Here is a 21,986-nt window from a genome sequence, read left to right as displayed (position 1 = left end):
CTTTATATTTGATTGCATTCTTTCATCACCCACTTCTAAATTGACTTGCAGATGACAATCAAAGGAATGCATAGCCAATCGTCAATATACAGCATTTGTTACCAGCGCTTTGAAAACGGAAACCCAGGTTTTTGTTTCAATCACTTTAAATGGATTGCTAAATACTTGATGAACTAATAATAATAATTTAAAAATTAACTTATATGTTTATTATTCATAAATAGATTATAAATAGCTGAAATATTCAATGATTTAATTATAGCGGATATACATTTTAAAACAATAAAAAATAAAGGGCTTTACCAAAATAGAAAATTGATTGGACCAGATCCTATTTCTGAACTTATTTACAGATACCAGACAATAGATTTAATGCCTTGAACAACATATAATAAATATAGAAAGTGCGTTAAATGAAAATAATTTAAAAAGGCAAAATCAAAACGAACCTCTATCAAAATGTAGGGCTAAAAAGATTATACTTCGTGCGCTCAGCATTTTGTAACGGGAAAGAGTCTATGAAAGCGGGAATCAAGCCATTAAAGAAATACTTGAAATTCCCAATCATATACACGATGATCAGAAAATGACAGATACAAAGGGAACAGAGAAATTCATCTTTATAAATAACACGAAACCTATACCTAAACAGGCAATCGTCGAGTTCCCTTAGTAAACCCCGATAACCTACGTCTGTCGACTCGTTTGATCAAACAAATAGGGATCCTTTCTTTATTAATTTATGATACTTGCAATAGTCAACAGTAGCATTCACTCGTCGAGTTCCTCTGGTAAATTCCGATAACCTACGAGTGTCGACTTGGTGGATCGAACAAATAGGAATCCTTTCTTTATTACGATACTTACAAGAGTCGACAGTAGCATTCACTCGTCGAGTTCCTCTGGTAAATGCCAAGAACGAATATCGACTCGGTGGATCGCACAAATGGGGATACTTTCTTCGCAGAGATACTTACGAAAATCGATCGTAGCATTCACTCGTCGAGTTCCTCTGGTAAATTTCGATAATTTACAAATGTCGACTCGTTGGATCGAACAAATATGAATCCTTTATTCATTCAGAAACTTATAAAAATCGATCGTAGTAATCACTCGTCGAGTTCCTCTGGTAAATTTCGATAACTTGCGAATGTCGACTCTTTGGATCGAACAAATAGGAATCTTTTTTTTATTACGATACTTACAAAAATCGACAGTAGCCGTCACTCGTGGAGCTCCTCTGATAAATTCCGATAACCTACGAGTGTCGACTCGGTGGATCGAACAAATAGGAATCCTTTCTTCACAGAGATGCTTACAAAATCAACCGTAACAGCCACTCTTATAAGAATCCAATAAATATAACGAAAGTCGACTTGGTGGATCAAATTAAATTGTCATGAAGGATGGGTTTCAATAGTTGATACCGACAATATATAACCAAAGGACGAATTGTGTTCTTTTGTCATACAGAAGGACATTTTCAATATAAACAAGATTGATCGCGATCAGTCAAAGATTTTTGAACTTGCTATAATGACTATCAGATATTTTTTTTAATTAATGACTTAATTTTATTGTTTGTATTTTTGATAGATCCGATTCTTTACAGACTGCACATCCACACAAACAATATTGACTTTTTACATCGGGGTACAGATTCAATAAGCAAGTTTCACTGGACTGCTGAATAATTGGCGAAATTGATATCTTCATATTACAAATAATGTATATGATATGTGAATGGGATAGGGACATCATTTTTCGGGTAATATAAGAGAGGAAGACAACTCATTATCTACACACATATGCAGCGCAATGCAATATTAACAAATTGGGTTAAGTTTTTTTCACGTTTTTCTTGAAAACCACAAGTTTAATATTCATATAAAGAGAGTAAGTCGCCTGGGAAAAGAGCTCGGCCGATACCAACTATAAAGTCCACTGTGCTTGAGAAACAATTCGGGAATTCAGAGTCAAATGTTTTCAAAACCAAAATATTAAATTGCGAAAAGTTCATGTTATAATTAAACTAAACCAAATGTATATAAAGATGTGCATTTATATGCCGTTTAGTGCCCATTCCTTTTACCGAATTGTGTATTTTGATAATGCTACGTACACGTTATTCAAAGGGTTCAATTGGATGATGCCCATTTTAATAAGATTTTATTCTGTTCAATATAAAAAAGAAGGTTGTGTAATGATTGCAATTGAGACAACTATCCACCAAAGTTCAAATATAATGGATATAAGCAGTTATAGGCAACCGTAACCATGCAAAACATAGTTGGGACTTTCAAAAGTTTAGTTGTGTCATTAAACTGAGCTGCGGTGACATAATTATTTGCTATATGACAGAGTTCTTTTGGTACTTACCTCCCTATGACATACCCATTTCTTCCTTTTACTATAATCGAAAATAAAACGGACAGTTGTATGTTGCATGTCGTCCAAGCATTCTTCAGTCACTAGTACAATTGACGGCGCAAGGACACTTTTGATGGTTTTTGGTAAGACCCAATTGATTGCTACGGATAATGTCATAATTCGTTCATTTCTTTTGAAAATTGGAAGCTTTTAATTTGGTTCCAGTTACTTAGTATCCTCGTCACTAGCTCTGTGTCAGTAATATTATTTTAAGAGTGGGTCTATGTCAATTACGATAAAGTACACATCAAACGATTTTTTCGTACTTTAAAGTTTTGAAATATCGGCATATACTTTTTTTGTAGCTTGGTCCGATTTTCTGCTAGATATGCATTAATTGCGTCTATAAAATATAACACCCAGACACTAGTTTAATTATTGCGGATTATCGACTTTACAATCCATTAATTGAGGCTTAGCCGAACAGAATTTATATAGAATTATAAATTATTCTGCTTTACTGTGTTTTAATTGATAATCGTTGACTGTATTACAAATGCATGATAATCACTCAATCGACAGTAGCAGGTTGGACTTACAAAGAGGTAGACACATGACTAATACAACATTTATAAAAATGTTTGCACATGCGACGGGTATTTGTCTACATGACGGTCGCTGCGATTGTGTTGTTGTTTCAAGATTGTTTGTCAATGTCTGTTGAAAAAGCAACGATTTGATTCAGCAGCCAAACATATCCCTTACAAATTAAAGGTTGTATTGTCATGCCCTTTATAGCTTTTTGTTCGGGGTGAGCCACATGCTCCGTGTTGAAGGTCGTACTTTGACCTATAATGGTTAACTCTTAACACTTTATGACTCGAATGGACAGTTGTCTCATTTGAACTCATACCACATCTCCTTATTTTCAATGAGTAAAAGATGTGTTGTCTTGGTCTTTCTGATCTTAGGATGTGTACCATTATCCTATTCTCTTTTTCTTCATTGCAATTTATCGCCTGTAGTAATTTTAACCTGCCGACCTGTAAGCACTAAAGTGAACTGCTCATCATTCTAGAACATCTGATATAAGCATGTGGCTTCATGTTGCTTAAATGTATTTTTTTGTGAAATGTTGTTTGTCTATATAGTTGTCAATTTTCTTTAGGTCATGATATTGTTTGTATTCTTCGACAAACTAGTTGTGATTCCCTTCTTGTTATCTTCTCCCAATTTTAAAATCCTGGGTTTTGTTCTCGGTTTATTATAAAACCAAGAACGCATACGTACTTGTTTACGTGGGGAGCTTTAAGACAAAACAAACAAGGTACACTTTGACTGGGGTAGTAAGAACATAGTCACGTATACAAGATAAACATATATCCATGGTTATCAGATATCATATCATAATCATTCATTGTAATAACATGTGCAACACGACGGTGCTACATCCGAATCAGGATCTGCTTATCCTTCCAGAGCAATATATATCGTTCCCAGTTTTTGGTGGGGTTCGTGTTGCTTACTCTTTAGTTTTCTATGTTGTGTCTTGTTTACTATTAGTTGTATGTTTGTCTATTTCATTTTTAGCCATGGCTTGTCACTTTATTTAAGATCTCTGATTTTGACTGTACCTTTGTTATCTTTCGCTCCCCATTGTGGAAAATCCAGGTATAAGCATCGCATGGTCTTGTTGGCTCTACCGTTTACCACTCCACTGAACCCTTTTCGGCGAATGTCAAAATGAAGAATCGTAATAAAAGCAGCTTTTCTTTAGTATGATAATATGAGTAATTATGTTAGGTTATATTTGTGTACATCTACGATATGTAACACTTTACGCAAGAAAAATTATATCAGGTGTAAAAAGGTAAGAAAAAAATAACGTTATCTAATCTTAACTCTACGGAATATAATTGTTGGATTATTATTTATAGTAGCATTTGATTACTATCAATACAGCTCGCCATACACATAACTCAAAAATGTCCTCTGCTAGTTAAAACCTTATGTAAATGTAAATTTAGTATCAATAAAACATAAGATGCATTAACATTACATATTAACAGGAAATTGTTATGTCTTCAAATTTGAAAATTTGACAATTATCAGGTGTTTTATCGTTCATTTTGTTAATTTAAATTTTCAATTATTTCATGCATACTGCATATATATTATTGAAACTGGAATCCGATTTTGAGCATTATGTTAATTTTGAATTGAAAATGTTGTGTAATGTTATCAATGGTAAAGTCTACTTTTCTCATCTCTTTGAAGTAAATCGTCAAAGGACGATTAATGTTATCTGCAGATGAAAAATTAATAATAGTAGTCAATGCAGAGTTCTTGTACAGCTAAAAAGTATATCTTTGCTTCCGGTAAAAGTAATGGCTTAAAATTGTATTACAGAAACAACGAAAGAATAAGCAGAGCATGAGGTTGGGTTTTTTCGAAAATTAAAGAAAGACAGCTTCAATTTTTAAAAAAAATCATCAATAAAAGAAAGACAATAATACGCCAAAGATATCACAGTCGTTTAAAACAATACATAAAAAGTTAAAATCAAACAGGACGTGATTTCGTCGTCGCTTTAACACTCCCACAAATTATTTGCAAAACGAAGCATAACAATTCTTAATGCTCTGTACTAGACCGACAAGCTATTCAATACTTTTAACGTTCTAGTACAATTATTACAACAGTCTAAAGGAATACATGTCACCTAGTCCAGCTCTGGTTTCAGGGACTTATTCTAATATGTTTATTTTTATAATATGACACAACGTAGAAAACTAAAGAATAAACAACACGAACCCCACCAAAAAACTAGGGGTGATCTCATGTGCTCCGGAAGGGTAAGCAGATCCTGCTCCACATTAAAACTCCACATTAAAATTTGTTAGTCTCAATACATAAAATGAAACAGTTATTTTCAATATTAATCACAAAAAAGGGACAAAATGATAAGCTCTACTTGGTCAGTAGATACTTTTTTTTTTGCTTCAGAGCCTTGACTATGGTTAGGTTTGTTTTGTTTACTGTTCCCCTGTATATTGATATGAAAGAGATACCTTAAAAATTACATGGCTCTGAACATTGTTTTGCACCTGTTTTGCAGGAGTCGAATCAAATTTTGATTTCGGATATGTAGTATCCTTTGTCGTATCTGTTGAAACACTTGCCTGAGTTTGTACAGTGACTTGAATGACATTAAATTGTCGGAAGTGTTTATCAAGTTTGTCCGAAAGATGTTCTTTATGGTTCAAATATTGCAACTTTTAGAGCCATTGCAATATATTAATATTGTTCTGAGTTAGAATTTCCTTGTTGTATAAAGCCGATGTTCCTGAAACGCTTCCCTATGTCGGTGACTAAAGCATTGAACATATGTGGCTGTGAAACATCGTCTATGTATACACGTACAAGATGCGTTCTTCTCACATCAAGTGGCTACCTCTGCCAAATCTGTATTTTTTTGTACGTAATTCGGGCGAAACGCTCATTTTGATGCTTTCACTACATCTTTGGAGAGGAAGAGGTAACCCCTCGCTGGAAAAAATTAGGCATAAGTTCCTAAAAGTCCAGTCGTTCAATGGGCGATACCAACTAGCACTTTCGTGTCTGTGTACCATGGTATCAATCAGTTCAAAATGAGCTCATCCATTCCAAATTCCGCAGCCAGGGCGTATTGCCAGGGCGAAAATTCTACGGGAAGCTGGATTAAGTAGTTCCGCTGTTAGGGCGGACAGTGATTGTTCAATTGTGAACTTATGAAAAACGTGCACATACCGATCTTAGGATGGAGTAGCGACCCACAGCCTTCCACTTCTCGAGTGGAAGATGATCAGTTTTCTTTAAAATCTATCTTCAATATTCAAGATTTAAAAATACACTTCCCAAGTTTCTCGGTACGGCATTACGTATGCCGAATACAGATTTTAAATAGCTCACTGCTTAATATCTAGTTATATATTATTCATTTATCTATTGTCAACAGTTCTAAAAGTTAATCGAACTTTGCCATTCTTTTACGCGTGTCTAGCGTACTAAATTATAATCCTGGTACCTTTGATAACTATTTACACCACTGGGTCGATGCCACTGCTGGTGGACGTTTCGTCCCCGAGGGTATCACCAGCCCAGTAGTCAACACTTCGGTGTTGACATGAATATCAATAATGTGGTCATTTTTACAAATTTCCTGTTGACAAAACTTTGAATTTTTCGAAAACTAAGGATTTTCTTATCCCAGGCATAGATTACCTTAGCCGTATTTGGCACAACTTTTTGGAATTTTGGATCCTCAATGCTCTTCAACTTTTTACTTGTTTGGCTTAATAAATATTTTGATATGAGCGTCACTGATGAGTCTTATGTAGACGAAACGCGCGTCTGGCGTACTAAATTATAATCCTGGTACCTTTGATAACTATTTACACCACTGGGTCGATGCCACTGCTGGTGGACGTTTCGTCCCCGAGGGTATCACCAGCCCAGTAGTCAACACTTCGGTGTTGACATGAATATCAATAATGTGGTCATTTTTACAAATTTCCTGTTGACAAAACTTTGAATTTTTCGAAAACTAAGGATTTTCTTATCCCAGGCATAGATTACCTTAGCCGTATTTGGCACAACTTTTTGGAATTTTGGATCCTCAATGCTCTTCAACTTTTTACTTGTTTGGCTTAATAAATATTTTGATATGAGCGTCACTGATGAGTCTTATGTAGACGAAACGCGCGTCTGGCGTACTAAATTATAATCCTGGTACCTTTGATAACTATTTACACCACTGGGTCGATGCCACTGCTGGTGGACGTTTCGTCCCCGAGGGTATCACCAGCCCAGTAGTCAACACTTCGGTGTTGACATGAATATCAATAATGTGGTCATTTTTACAAATTTCCTGTTGACAAAACTTTGAATTTTTCGAAAACTAAGGATTTTCTTATCCCAGGCATAGATTACCTTAGCCGTATTTGGCACAACTTTTTGGAATTTTGGATCCTCAATGCTCTTCAACTTTTTACTTGTTTGGCTTAATAAATATTTTGATATGAGCGTCACTGATGAGTCTTATGTAGACGAAACGCGCGTCTGGCGTACTAAATTATAATCCTGGTACCTTTGATAACTATTTACAGTTGCTTTTATTTTGAATTTGCTTGCCCCGACGAGGCACAACTAAATTCGAGTTTATGCGATTCCATAAAAAAGGTCTTTCGTTGACTTTTGAAACATATGCAGATCGGCTGTTGTCGATGAGTGCGCTTTATATCCTCGGATAAAATAATTTCGGTATTCTTTATTAATTTGTTATCTTTTTAAAAATTCGTAAATTATTTTTTTCTGATTATGATTAAAATATTTAATTACTCAAAAGCAATCTTTTTTTTTTTTTGTAAATAAATTACAAAAATGCCATGTCATTCTCCTTTTACTTGTAAAGCGTTTAAACAGAGAGAAGATATACTTGGTTTAATCATTTATAAATTTCCTCCTTTGGGCTCAGGATTATGTTGAAGGCTTGTGAGTTTGGCATATCTTTTAAGATGAATTATTCTATTTGATCAGTTAACCCTTACCTATATGATTTGCAATAACGATGCATTATAACTGAAGTATGTCCTTACAGTTTTTTTTCAGTGTATTCTAATGCAGACATTCTAATCTCATAGTGGTAGTATGCTTTTGTTTTAAAAATTTTCAATATGGTTTACTTGAAATTTTACGGTTGTATATTTATGACAGTTTAACTTTGATCAAGGTGTGTGTAAAACGGAGAATAAACTTAATGCAAATTATTTATAAATTCTGTGTAAAGGGACCAACATGATGAACCCGTTCTAATTCCAATAATGCTGTGAGAGGATAAAGTATATATAATATACTAGATTAAAGTTATATGAAACGAGTTTCTAGTGATTATAATGTAAATGGAATTATTGAACCAATGCATGCATTGGCACTGTTGCTACATCTTTTTCAATAAGCTCACCTGCTACAAAACTAAGTGAGCTTTTTTCATCACTTGGCGTCCGTCGCCCGTCGTTGTTCGTCGTCGTCTGTTAACTTTTACAAAAATATTTTCCTCTGAAACTACTGGGCCAAACTTGGCCTAAATCATCTTTAGAATGTCTAGTTTTGAAAATGTATCAGATGATCCCGCCTTGCCGAAATTGGCGGCAATGATTAAGAATAGAATATGGGGGTAAAATGCAATTTTTTTAATTAATATCTCTGAAACTAAAGCATTTAGAGCAAATCTTGCATTGTGTTAAACTGTTCACACGGTCAAGATCTATCTGCTATGATTTTTTCAGACGCATCTGACAATCGTTGTTGGGATGCTGCCCATAAATTGGTAATTTTTAGGAAATTTTGCAGTTTTTGGTTATTATCTTGAATTTCATAATTGATAGAGATAAACTGTAGACAGCTTATATGTTTAGCAAAATAAAATCTACGAATAGGACAACATTACAAAAATTGTCAATTGACCCTTTAAAGAGTTATTGCCCTTTAAAATCATTTTTTCACAAGTTTTCGTGATTTTTTGTAATCTTTGACAAAAATCTCCTTCGATGAAACTACTGAGACAATCTAAGTTTAACTTGGCCTTAATCATCCTCAGTGTTTATAGTTTTTTAAATGTATCCAGCGACGCCGACCAACAACCAAGATGACAGCCATGGCTAAAAAAATGGGGGTAAAACGCAATTTATGGCTTATATCTCTGATACTAAAGCAAAAGTGTAAATCTGAGAGGAGTAAAATTGTTCGTCATGTCAAGATCCTTTTGTCCTGAAATTTTCAGAAGCATTAAAACCCTCCTGGTTGGGTTGCTGTCCCTGAATTTGTAATTTTAACGAAATTTTGCAGTTATCAATGGTTATTATTTCGAAAACTAATACAGAAATTAACTGTAAACAGCAAAATTGTTCAGCAAAGAAAGCTCAACAAATAAGTCAACATGATGAAAATTGCCAATTGACCTCTTCTGGAGTTATTGCCCTCTAAAGAAAATTTTCATGATTTTTCGTAAATTTTTGTAAAATCTTTAATTTTCTCTAAAACTACTGGACCAAGTTTATTATGGATAGAGATAATTGTAAACAGCAAGAACTTCAGTAAAGTAAGATCTACAAAAGAAGTCAACAACACCAAAACAGAGAATTTTGTCTTCAATTTTATTTTTGCCTATAATGTGTGTCCTTTGTTTTATATGCTCACGAACCACGGTGAGCGACGCAGGCTCTTTACAGCCTCTAGATGATATTTTATTTATATTGTGCCATAAATCAAACTTATTCGTTCAGTGTTTGGTTATCTGATTGTGTTTCAATGTATTTTCCATGGAGTTAAACCGTTTCAATTGATACTCTACAGTGTGTCTTTTTATGTTGTAATGTCACACTTCTGTCTCGTGTTGGTTGGTGGTTGGCGCCTGTTAAAACGTTAAAACCCGCTGCATTTTTGTTGCTCGTTTCTAGTTTTTATAATGGCTTTCCTATTTTAATTGTTCCAAACAAGTCTTTTTGTTACTTTGCTGTTCGGTGTTAACCGAAACTCCGTATTGAAGACCGTACTTTGACCTATAATTGTTAACTTTTCATACATTGTTACATGGATGGAGAGTTGTCTCATCGGCACTCATACTACATCTTCTTATGCATGTATATACTTAACTAAGTCCTTTGTGCATTTTTCGTTTCATCAAATTCGAATTCATAACGTTTAATTGAAAAAAAATATACACATTTTTGAATGCTTGTTAAGTTTCTGATTTTTGTTGCAAAGTTTACTGGTCACTGATAAACAATCAACACACAAGAATCACCGAACACGTGAAATAGAACGTTGTTTATTTTCATTATTTGTTTTTGCATTTCCCATGTGTATCCATTTGTTAATTTAACTTTGTCATAACAGTTGTTAAAGATAATGCATTCAGACTCTTTAACACTTTTAAACTTCAACGTTTGTTTCCTTTTTCTTTTATCGCGGTTTTCCCTCGCACTTGCGCTGTGTGGTAGCTGAAGTTCTTACAGGTCACGTCATACAGAAAGCTGTCGGCATATTAATGCACGGGAAGACCATAATTCGATAGCAGTACATTTTTTAAGATTACGACAAAGATAAAGTCAAAGGATTTTCTTTAAAATACCAATATTTGTTTGTCTCATACACACATGCAAAAAGATTTTAGACAAACTATTGAAGGAACTTATTTCTCTAAACGGTAACAAAAAGAAAAAGACCCGTAAAAATGTATTATTTTCAAGACCTGTAGAGTCACCTGTCGTATACTTATTTAACTATTTTCCTGAAATTCACAAAAGTTTGAAGATTCTGAAACTGTGTAAAATTCATCATATGATTTTTATAAACTGCATTGAATATCTGACCGAATTAGAGAAGAAAAAAAGAAATGGCTATTTAAGATTTATCTCGACACCTTTAAAAAAGTAAAAATATGATTTCGATAGGCTTACAATTAAGAAGGGTAATCTAACGATAGATCTGAATTTTATTAGATGTAGGCTTTTATAGAAATAAGAAGATGTGGTATGATTTCCAATAAGACAACTCTCAACAAGTGACAAAACGACACAGAAACTATAAGTAACCATATAGCCTTCAACAATAAGTAAAACTTTTGTTTGTTTTGTGTCCGCTTACTAGTAGGTTTCTGGAAGTCTTTGATTTAAAAAAAAACCTAACACAAACAAATATTTTAGAAAATCATTTGAAATAAACAACAATATGGGGCTCTTCGGTTAATCGAATATCTATATTTAAAGTACCAGGTTCAATCCAATATTTTCTACATAAAAAAATGCCTGAACAAAGTCAGGAATATGACAGTTATTATCCGTTCGTTTGATGAGTTTGAGCTTTTGATTTTGCCATTTGCTTCTGGAAATTCTGTTTAGAATTTTCCTTGGAGTTCGGTATTTTCGTTATTTTATTTTTTTCATCATTCATTATTATTTTGTTACAAATGTTAAGTCTTGGAGAATTTACTGGATAAATGTTATTAACACTATAATCTTGAAGTTAAAATTGCTTCAATTTGTAATGCATGCTCTGTTAATAAGTGTGTTTTTTGTTTTTGTTTGTGACTATATTAGCTGCCTGGCTGGCTGGTAGGTTCTGAAAATTTGACTTGATTCATTTGACTTGACTCAAATTGAATAAATGGAAGACATGGTGTGTTATTGTACTATTGAAATCATGAAAATTTAAAGACGTTAGAATTAGTCGTATTTAAAAAAAAAGGAATATCGACATAGTTACTTTTATAAAAATACCACAATTTGAAAAAAAGCCGGATAGTTTTGAATATTATTAAATATCTTGGGGTTTAGATGGGAATCAAGGTAAACGATTTTTTGTTTACTTTTCACATAATGTGACTTGAATGGAAAGTTGTCTCATAGACATTCATACCACATCTTCTTATATCTGTTATAACTCTAAATTAGGGGTATTATCTATGAAAAACGTCCAATTTTTCTTTTAAAAAAGAAGTTACATGTAGGATTATGTCGAAAATCAGAGGAAAAATATAAACCGTTTTTTACAGACTTCCGCAATATTTATACCTTCTTATATATCGTATTGTCGAATTTTGGATGTACAGTGTATGCTTGCCTATTTCATTGTTGTTATAGTGTCTTGCGTGTGTTGCCAATTTATTGATTATTATTGTGTATGATAAACTCTTTTAGAAAAAAAACCCGTTAATATGTCATGTAATTCAAAATATATGCTTGGCTATGTGTAATAGAAATACTGAATGGGTTATCCTCCAATGGGTTAAAATATTAACCTTTGTAATTATAAAAGCGTATCAATTTCTTAATACGGAAGCAAAATCTAATTGATTTGGCGATATAACATGTCACGGTCTTGCGACTACTACGGTGACTTTTACATAGGTGTTCAAGGCTCGTTTGTCATCGATTTTAATTCGCCATTTTTTTTTCGACCATAACTTGAATCTCAAGACGGGTGGTGTTTAAATAGAAAAAAAGTATATTCCTTACGTTGCGATTTCAGAATTCTAACATTTTTTATTGGATTTTGTCAACTTCAATCTTAACTTTGAAAATTTAGAAAGTGTAATATTTGGGTAAAAAGTCTTGAATTTGGGTGTCGAAATTGCTTTTTTTTAAGCACCTTTTACTGAAAAAGACGGTAGTATAAAGTTTAGTAGTAAAATCATATAAGATATTTTTATTGTATGTATGTGTATATATTTTTTTTTTTTTTTAATAAAATGCATTGATGAAAAGCCAAGTCATGCAGTTGTCTCAATATGATGATTTGTTTCACGTATTATCTAAAACTTTTCCATTTGTCCGAAACAAGGATATATTTCATTGATACAGTATAAAGTGTAAGGGAGCTACCATTTGATTTTTATGGGGGGGGGGGGGGGGCTAGGATGAAAAATTTTGTCCTGCATTTTTTTTTTAGCTGTAATTTCTGTCCTGCCTTTTTATTTTTCACTCTGTTCGGTCCTGCCTTTTTTTTTTTTAGTTTATCCTGATTATTTTTTACCTAAATTGTCGTCCTGGCTTTTTTTTTTTGCAAGTGTCTCATCCTGCCTTTTTTTTTACTCAAAATTCCTGTCCTGCCTATTTTTTTCAAATTTCATCCTAGCCCCTCCCCCCCCCCCTAAAAATCAAATGGTAGCTCCCTAAGCAAAGGTAACATAAAAAAAATAACAAGATGTTGAATGGTGAAGGCATGGTATGAATAATACCTAGACACAAACATACTTTTTTCAAAACGATTATTTTTCATTTGATAATTTTCTGAAGAAAAAATAAAAAGCATTAACTTAGTCTAACACTCTGTCATATTTGGGAAAATATATAATATGATTATGGAAATTGAAATTTGAAAATTATCGTTTTAATAAATTTTATGTACGTTGCAAGATTGAAACGGATGCTTACAGCCCGTGAAAATTCTCTGGTAACGGATTCCTGTCCAAATATGTAATGACAATATATATGTATACAGTGCTTGATTAAAAAAATATTTAATAGCACTTAAAATGACATCTGCTATGTACATCCGATTTAAAATGTATTTTCTTTAGATGACAATTGTTGTACATTATGACTTGGAATAATATTAATCTAATCGTATAAAAAAATCTCGGATGTTTTAACAAATTATAAATGTTTATGTGATAAACGTTTTCACACTACATTTCATTTATGATTATTTGAAAAAGTGATAACATCATATTTGAAATGGATAACATTCAATATTAAAAGGGGTGAAATTTCTGGTCTTTTTTTAATAACTGGCAACAGTCATGGATGATATTAAACAAAATCATGTATAGAAATAGAAAATATTAGCGATAATAGTGCTAAATAGTTACCTTTTAGTAAATTTTTGTTTCCGTTGTTATAAAAATAAATATGCATGCGAAAAGCAGTTCTTTTAAATTGGGAAGTAACGTTCATTTGACGCTTAGAAGTAATATGACGTTTGACAGTAAAGCTAAAGCACTGGCTACCATCGTCAGCACAGTAACAGTTGAAAAAAGTGGCTGGAATCAACAGCAATTGACGCTATCTAAAACATCTCCATGCTAACAATATCGCTAAATTTTCTGGGCGTTTTCTGTTGCTTGTCATTGTACCCAATTTTTTTGTAAGATTAAGTTGAATTTTGTCTATATCACAAGATACTATTTACCACCTGGTGCAAATAATTCAAATCAGAAAATGTTTTAAGACATACCCGTATTTTTATTATTGAATGTTCTAGCAACATCTATTCCATATGGCTCTGGGTTAGTCCTGAACGTAAATATGATATTTTTGTTTTATTTCATAACATATATTTCTACCGTAAAAATGAAAAATCTTGATTATAAGATAATGTATGGGGACATAAAAAAGAAAAATAGGTTGCCTTGAATTTTTCTTTAAAGAAGTGGAAGATGAATATGGTTCGTCTTGCGTCAAATTGTGATGTTTTGCCAATGTATATCATTTGTGCTAAAACGTCTGGGCGGGGCTTATAATTATGTTTTGTTTTCATTGGTTTAGTTTTTATGGCACTGGCCAAGTTTTAACGGATTTGGACAAAAATCATTGGACCTTTTACAAAGTGTAAACAAATTAAAGCAATAAAACTACCTATTAAGGATTTGTTTGGATTATTTTTGTGAATTATCGATGAATATTCTAAAGTGTGATTAACTGGATACCTGACGATTAGCTAGACACGTCTTGGTTCTTAAAGTAACTTGATCATCCCAGTATTCACCATAATCCGTAGATCGTTCTTTGTAAGATGAGCCGAATTTAAAGGGAAAATTTAATTTTGTTACCTCAATATTATATAAAATGCTATAGCTGTCCTTGAAGCAGACAGAAGTTAAACCATTTAAACGTAGGAGCAAGTATTAGAAAGCTGCAAAGAGCTTTGAACACAAACTTACAAGTTTGACAATTTAAGAAAAACATCGTGTTGAAATCTAGTGAGATACAAAATTTTAAATATTTAAAAACAATCCTAACACTGAGAATGCAGCATTTTCCATATCACTACCACAATGAACAGTTGGCGTGTCTTAGGAATTACCAGCTTGGATTATTAGCTGCTAACAGTCAGTCTAACTCTTCTTTGTTCACCATAGAGAACATTCTATCACCTAGACCTGTCCAGCATCCACCTAGACCGACTCCATTTCAACTACCTAGTATGTCACAGCTTCAGAGAGACTGCTTTGGTAAGTAAAACAAGATCAGTAGTTACACTATCTCGGGATAAAAAGTGATCCTTTCGAGATTGTATTACATACATTGCAATGGTTCCACGCTTTCAATTTTTTTAAACAGCGAATATATTTTCAGTTATTATTTATAGTGCCACAGTTGCTGTAATCTTTTTATTAATTATATCAAAATTACACATTTTATCTTAAAAAAGCATTTTTATTTGAATGTATGTACACTGAAAAATGCAATATTTATTTCAGTTGTTTGATTCGTCTTTTTAATAAAATTATCATGTTTTACACCCGCAATTATGATATTCCTTTTTGCAAATATAGGGTTGTTATTATCTTCTTTTTTTTAGATATTCAAGAGCAAAAAAATAATTATTTAAGAGGGGGGAAATGTGGATTTTTTTTAACAAGATTTTTAAGAGAAAATATATAGAAAAAATAAGACTATTTAGCTTTTCACTATGTACATCAACCCGAAATAAAATACAAGTGGAACATTTTTCAATTCGCCATTTTTGGGGATATATATTAAGAAAGTGAAAATGTCAATGAGATTTGACTGACTATCTTATTTTTTTTTTATGCTTTATGATAAGCACACATATTTTTTTTTATTCCTGTTTACAGAAAGATTCACAGTACTTGTATATGATTGAAGTTATATTTGAATTTAATGGTACAACAAAAATAACAAAAATCTTAAGGACAAATCTACTCCTTATTTTTATCTGAATTCAATTTGAATAGAAATGAAAACTGCTTTTAAGATCAACTTGATAATCTCAATTAATCGGTGTTAAATTTTTTAGAAATTATCATATAAAATTACAGACGCGTTAGACATATATGCACTAAACTGTTCATTGACTAGTGTATAGGATTTGAACGTAAATCTTTTAAATAAGTTGTTTTATCATTTGATGATCGCTATGATGTTCATCCCGCGGCACACACAGATTCATATCTTAAAAATTGGTACGGTGTAAAATCAACATTAAAATTCCACTTCACCGATGTGAAATCAAATTTTATTTAAAAGAAATGAGCGTATTGCTATTGAAAGATTTTAATTTCTACGATAAGATTAATCGCCTCTTATTTTCTTGACTATTAATAAAAAGAAAACATGGTTTAATTAAAAGGTGGCCTATTTCTTCAGCTCATAAACACATCCTCAGCTTATTAATCATTTTACAATTGAAAAGATTTTGAAAATATAATAAGTTACCCTCAAAAGAAGTTTGCTGAACAGCTTTTTTTATCGTTTAGTGATAAGACAAAATTAACCAAACAAATCCCTGTCATTGAAGATTAACGGTACAATACTGTCATACAAAGTTCATTAGGGATTAGTACATGTCTTTTACAAATTTCACTTTACACCAAAAAATGTCAAATCTGTCATTTATTTCAATTAAATTGTTTAAAGAAGCATTATAAAATAAAAGCAGTATAAATAAGTATAATGAAAAAAAAGCATTATACCTAAATAAGCATTTTACAAAAAAAAAGAATTATACAAAAAAAATAAACGTTATGCAAAAATAAGCATTTTAAATATAAGCATTAATATACAAAAATAAGCATTTAAAAAAAACACAATATGAGTAATAATTTTAGTCTTTACTCTTTTAAGGGTTTTGATTTTTAAAATTATTTAAAAACTTTTTATTTTTCGGGGCATAAAATGCAAATTTGTCTATGGTTTTTATTACAATATTTTCGAACACGACGTAATTTAGGAAAGGGAATACACATATTTTTTTTCTCAGTCCATTATGGCGCTTAACTGATGTATATAAATGATTCTACATTTCTATATGTTATGAGCACGAGACTAAATTGAACAGAAAACATATCTTTATATTTCTTCGCGTGACTATAAGCTACCTAAAACAATATTTCAACATCTGTAACCCTATAGAAATAGAGAAGAAATACCAGCCTTTCCAATTATTAATTTTGGGATAGGGTGAAAATACTTTTAAGAAATTGGTACGGATAAACGTATTTCAATTCCAATTACTCAGAATGAAACAAAAAATGAATATCATTTTTGAAATGACATTTGAAACACTACATATGGATAACAGTTTGATGGATATTTTGCAATGCATGAAATAAAATGAAATAAGACTAACATACATATAAATAACCAAAATTATGAGATTTATCGAAATCTATCCGATTTGTATAATATAATACAAAGATAAATCTTAATTTTCCAGTACAATTATTAACCGGCCAATTTTGAAACGAAAAGCTTCAAATGTAAAAAAAAAAATGTATACGTAATATATTGTTTAATTTAAAGGTAATTCTTGATTTTAAAAACTTTTTATCTGGCTTTTTTTAAAATGTTAAATGTAAAAAGATAACGGAAATGTATTCTCCAATTTATGGATATTCCTGAATTTTCAATAACTATTTATCAGCTAATTCTACATTGCCAATTTGCTAATGTTAAATACGACCTCGTTGTTATTTACCTAATAAAGGAACACATCGCAAGTTCCGGGATTTCTAATGATATCGTGTTCTAAAGGTTAATGAACAAATTTTCAATATGCATGCGTTGAAAAAGTATATTCGACTGTCATACAAGTGAGAGGTTTAGCGCTATAAAACCAGATTCAATCTAACATTTTCTACATTTGAAAATGCCTGTACAAAGTCAGGAATATGACAGTTGTTGTCCATTCGTTTGATTTGTTTTGTCATTTGATTTTGCCATTTGATTAGGGACTTTCCGTTTTGAATTTTCCTCGGAGTTCATTATTTTTGTGATTTTACTTTTTTCGTTACCAGCCATGGTCGAGATCAATGGAGCAAATCGACAGTCAAACTAATACCTATGCTCACAAACATAACACGATAAATCTATTCATATAAAACAACGCCTGGTTTTTCGTTTTTATTGTTTTTTTTGTATATTTAATTTTTCTTGTAGTACGGTATCACTACCCTTTCCATGGGTTTTTGAATGCACTTGACTTGGAAAAAATGGGACAGAAACGTAAACGGAGACACAGAACAATCTTCACAGAAGAACAACTTGAAGAACTTGAAGGAACATTTAATAAAACCCATTACCCGGATGTGATGTTAAGAGAAGAACTTGCCATGAAAGTAGAGTTGAAAGAGGAAAGAGTAGAGGTTAGTATACGTCTTTGGAAATGACAATTTCATTTTTATGAGTAACAAATTGTTAAATTTGAATTATTTAAAACAGGAAGACATACTATTCGTATTTTAAGTTGCAAGCAACATTTAAAAGTTCGAATTTTTATTTTTAAATATAAAAATGTAGATGCCTTTCAGAATATGGTCCAATTTTGAAGGATGTGTATGAGTTTATTTAAAATCTTTTTCAGGAATTAGATATTCATCCTTTTTTTAAGTTTAATTCTAATAAGAAATTACCCTTTTGATATTAAAATACATAATGAAAATTCGCTTGTATAATCCTACGAGTAAGCAAAAATTATGAATTGTATCGCCTGAATATTCTATCTTTTGAATTTGATCCTGCAGAATATTTCTTTCCAAACTCTTTAAAACAGTTTCCATGAAACAGCATAAATATTAGGAATTAGCTGACTTAAACATTTAAATAATAAAATAATAAAATTTGATAATATTTTATTTCAATATTATATATTGTCAGACCGGGAGTGATAAACTCTGTTATCCTCCAGATTAAAAATATGAAATTTTATATATTATCTTGCAACTTGTGGTTTTTACAGGATTCATTAACCAATAAAATTCAGTATAATTTTTCAAGCGATATTTTCAAGGTTAAAATAAAATATTTATAATTATCCCTATTCTTCTACAACTCGACTGTTCCTTTATCAGGAAAGATGTACCCTGAAAAGTACACGATTATTTACAATGTCTATAAAACTACTAAAAATAGCAAGAGTAGTCTGTTTATCTGATTCATACCACTGAGACGGCTGTCCCACAAAGTATGCACCTATAGTTAAACTCCGTTACTTTTCTATACTGTCTGTCCAGAGCCCAGGGACCAGTTAAACGTTGGTGGGATTGGACAAACACTATTTTTTTGTCTCAGGAGGCTGTAATGATATAGCTTTGGTGTATACATCTGACTTTTGAAGGTGCATTATATGGGGGACACATTCTATAAATTAACTTCAATGTTTCAAGACCATCCTTGACCATATCATGGTATTTAAAACTGAATTTAAATCTGAATTTAAAAGGACGAATAAGTGGATACTCATGAAAAAATAAGCTTAATAATATGTAAATACAATAGTATGATTTACAATTTGAGCTCAAATGTGCGATTTTATATGCACATAAAGCAGAAATCTGTTTTCGTTTTCAAGAAATGTTTGGCCACCTAAATTTTTGAAAACATATATACATGCATTTGGACTTGTAAAAAAAAGAACACTGATATTTGCAGCCTACATTTTTTTTTTAATCTCACGGATCCTTCATCTACTGGATATGCGTTCTAGTCTCATAATATTAGCGAATACCAAATGCATTCAATTTTAAGGTATATTTCAAAGAGTCAAAGTCTATTATTGATATGTTTATAGTTTTGCTCAACTCTCTACATTCGATCCTGATGGTCACAATCATCAGTAAGAACGAATTTTGTGAGAACCAAACAGACTAGACTAGGTACTTCTTTCAGACGGTTAAGATTAAACGTAGGTTAAAAAGTTTTATAACGTATATACATGTGAGTATAACAGTCACACATTACAAATTTAAGACTGTGCATAGTTGGGAATTAGTTGGTATATTACTCCGCAGTACTATCTTAACTAAGATAAGTATTGGTAATTGTTTCTCAAGTATACACACCAAAGTGCGTGAACATTCTAAAAACTATATTAGAATGATGAAATGTGCAACATCATCCTTTACTCGATATCTCCAATTTATATAATTGTTTTTTACTTTAATAATTAATTAGGCCACCATTTAAAACTTCAACCTTTTAGAATTAAAATCAGTTTCGATTATACTTTAATGAGAACATAACGCAATAAAGAAACAAAATGTTCATCGGGCTATCACCTGGAACGAGATATGATATTATTATTCCTAATTTATAAAAATTGTCGCTGTAATTTCAAAGACATTAATGAGTAAAATAGATCCATTTTCTCGACAAATCTCTAGTCAATGTCCTCTTTTATATGTTTGCAAATAACTTGACGTTTGTTGTTCAGAAACCGTTTTGGCAAATAACCACTCTGTCTCTACCGATTTAATATTCCAAAATGGGATTATCTGCTATTTTATTCCTCATTTGTAAATTATACAGTTTCAAAATTACCGGAAAAAACATTCTTTTGATCATTAAAATATCATCATCAGAACGGTCCTTGTATAAATATTACCAAGACAAAGAGGCATTAACTAAATTATTAGGTCATACATGTAAAAGCTTTTAAGCCTGGAGAAATAGTAAGAGTGAACACGCGTTACAAACATATAAAGTCATTCTTATCTGTAAAATGGGAATAACACGTACATTTCACTACAAAAATAAATATAATTCCTTTAATTTCGGGGGAAAGTATATATACATATGCTTAATCCAATAATTCAAACGAGTTAGTTAATTTGGAAAAGAAGATTCTCAAATGGATAATAATAAATGAATGAAATAAAATGAGAAAATATGTCATCGTCACGCAAAAAAGTTTTTTAAATGTCTTGACATCACAGAGAGCTAAAGCATGATAAAGCATATAATTTTTACCTCGTTTAATCAATTTCTACTAGTCTGCTTGATCACAGGCCATTTGAATACAAGGAAATATGGGTTCAACACCAGTAAGACATAAGCCAAACATATTAAAAAAGTATTATTATTAACATGTCACCATATGAGGATCTGCAATAATTAAAATTAAAGGGTACAGAAGCACTAGATGTCTATAAACAGTCATATCGCCTTCAATGGGTAAACGGTATATAAACAACAGAGCTTTTAAACAACCTTACGACATTCGGTAAACATTGGCACAAATACAACAGAGTTTTAAAACATCAATACAAACACAATGATTAAAAGGCACAGATACAACGACAACAGAGTTTTGAAACAATCTGATTGCCTTCAATGATTGAAAAGCACTCGCATTACAAAGTGCTAAAACAACTATGCGATATTCTAAGATAAAAGACAAAAACACTATGTACAGTGTTTTAAAACAGCCAAACGACCGCAATGATTAAAAATCACAGACACCATATAGTTCTAAAACAACCGTACAACCGCTAGTGATTAAAAGGCACAGACAGCATGTGTAATGTTCTAAAACTACCGTACAACGGTCAATGATTAAAAGGCCCTGACAACACATAGTTCTAAAACACCAGTATAACCGTCGATAATTAAAAGTCGCAGACACCGAAGTGTTCTAAAACAACGATACGACCGTCAATGATTAAAAAGCCAAGACACCACAGTGTTCTAAAACAACGGTGCGACCGTCAATAATAAAAAGGCCAAGAACGCACAACTTTACAACCACAATGATTTAAAACACAGACACCACATATTTCTAAAACAACCGTACAATCGTCAATGATTAAAAGGCCAAGATACCACAGTGTTTGAATACAACGGCACGGCCGTCAATGATTAAAAGGCCAAGCCACCACAGTGTTCAAACACAACCATACAACCGAAATGATTTAAAGGACCAGACATCACAGAGTTGTAAGAAAACGTACATATGTTAATGACTGATTGTCAAAGACACCAAAGAGTTCTAAAACAACCGTACAACTTTCAATGATTCAAAGGCAAAGACACCACAGTGTTCTTAAACAACCGTAC

The 21,986-nt window shown here is 31.9% G+C and overlaps 1 protein-coding gene across 1 annotated transcript in view; it reads left to right on the top strand.

The window, feature by feature from the left end:
• The first annotated feature begins 14,550 nt into the window (after window positions 1–14,550).
• Window positions 14,551–21,986, top strand: part of LOC139516949 (uncharacterized) — a 31,871-nt gene continuing 24,435 nt past the window's right edge. The window contains exons 1-2 of the mRNA XM_071307436.1: window positions 14,551–15,142; window positions 18,093–18,298. Coding sequence (XP_071163537.1) covers window positions 14,938–15,142; window positions 18,093–18,298 — 411 coding nt within the window. The 5' untranslated portion in view covers window positions 14,551–14,937. The remainder of the gene's footprint in view (window positions 15,143–18,092; window positions 18,299–21,986) is intronic.

This window comes from Mytilus edulis, chromosome 3, assembly GCF_963676685.1.
Source record: "Mytilus edulis chromosome 3, xbMytEdul2.2, whole genome shotgun sequence".
In the NCBI taxonomy this organism is placed as follows: domain Eukaryota; kingdom Metazoa; phylum Mollusca; class Bivalvia; order Mytilida; family Mytilidae; genus Mytilus; species Mytilus edulis.
The sequence above is the reverse complement of the archived record's forward strand: the minus strand, read 5'-3'. Positions and strand labels throughout refer to the sequence as shown.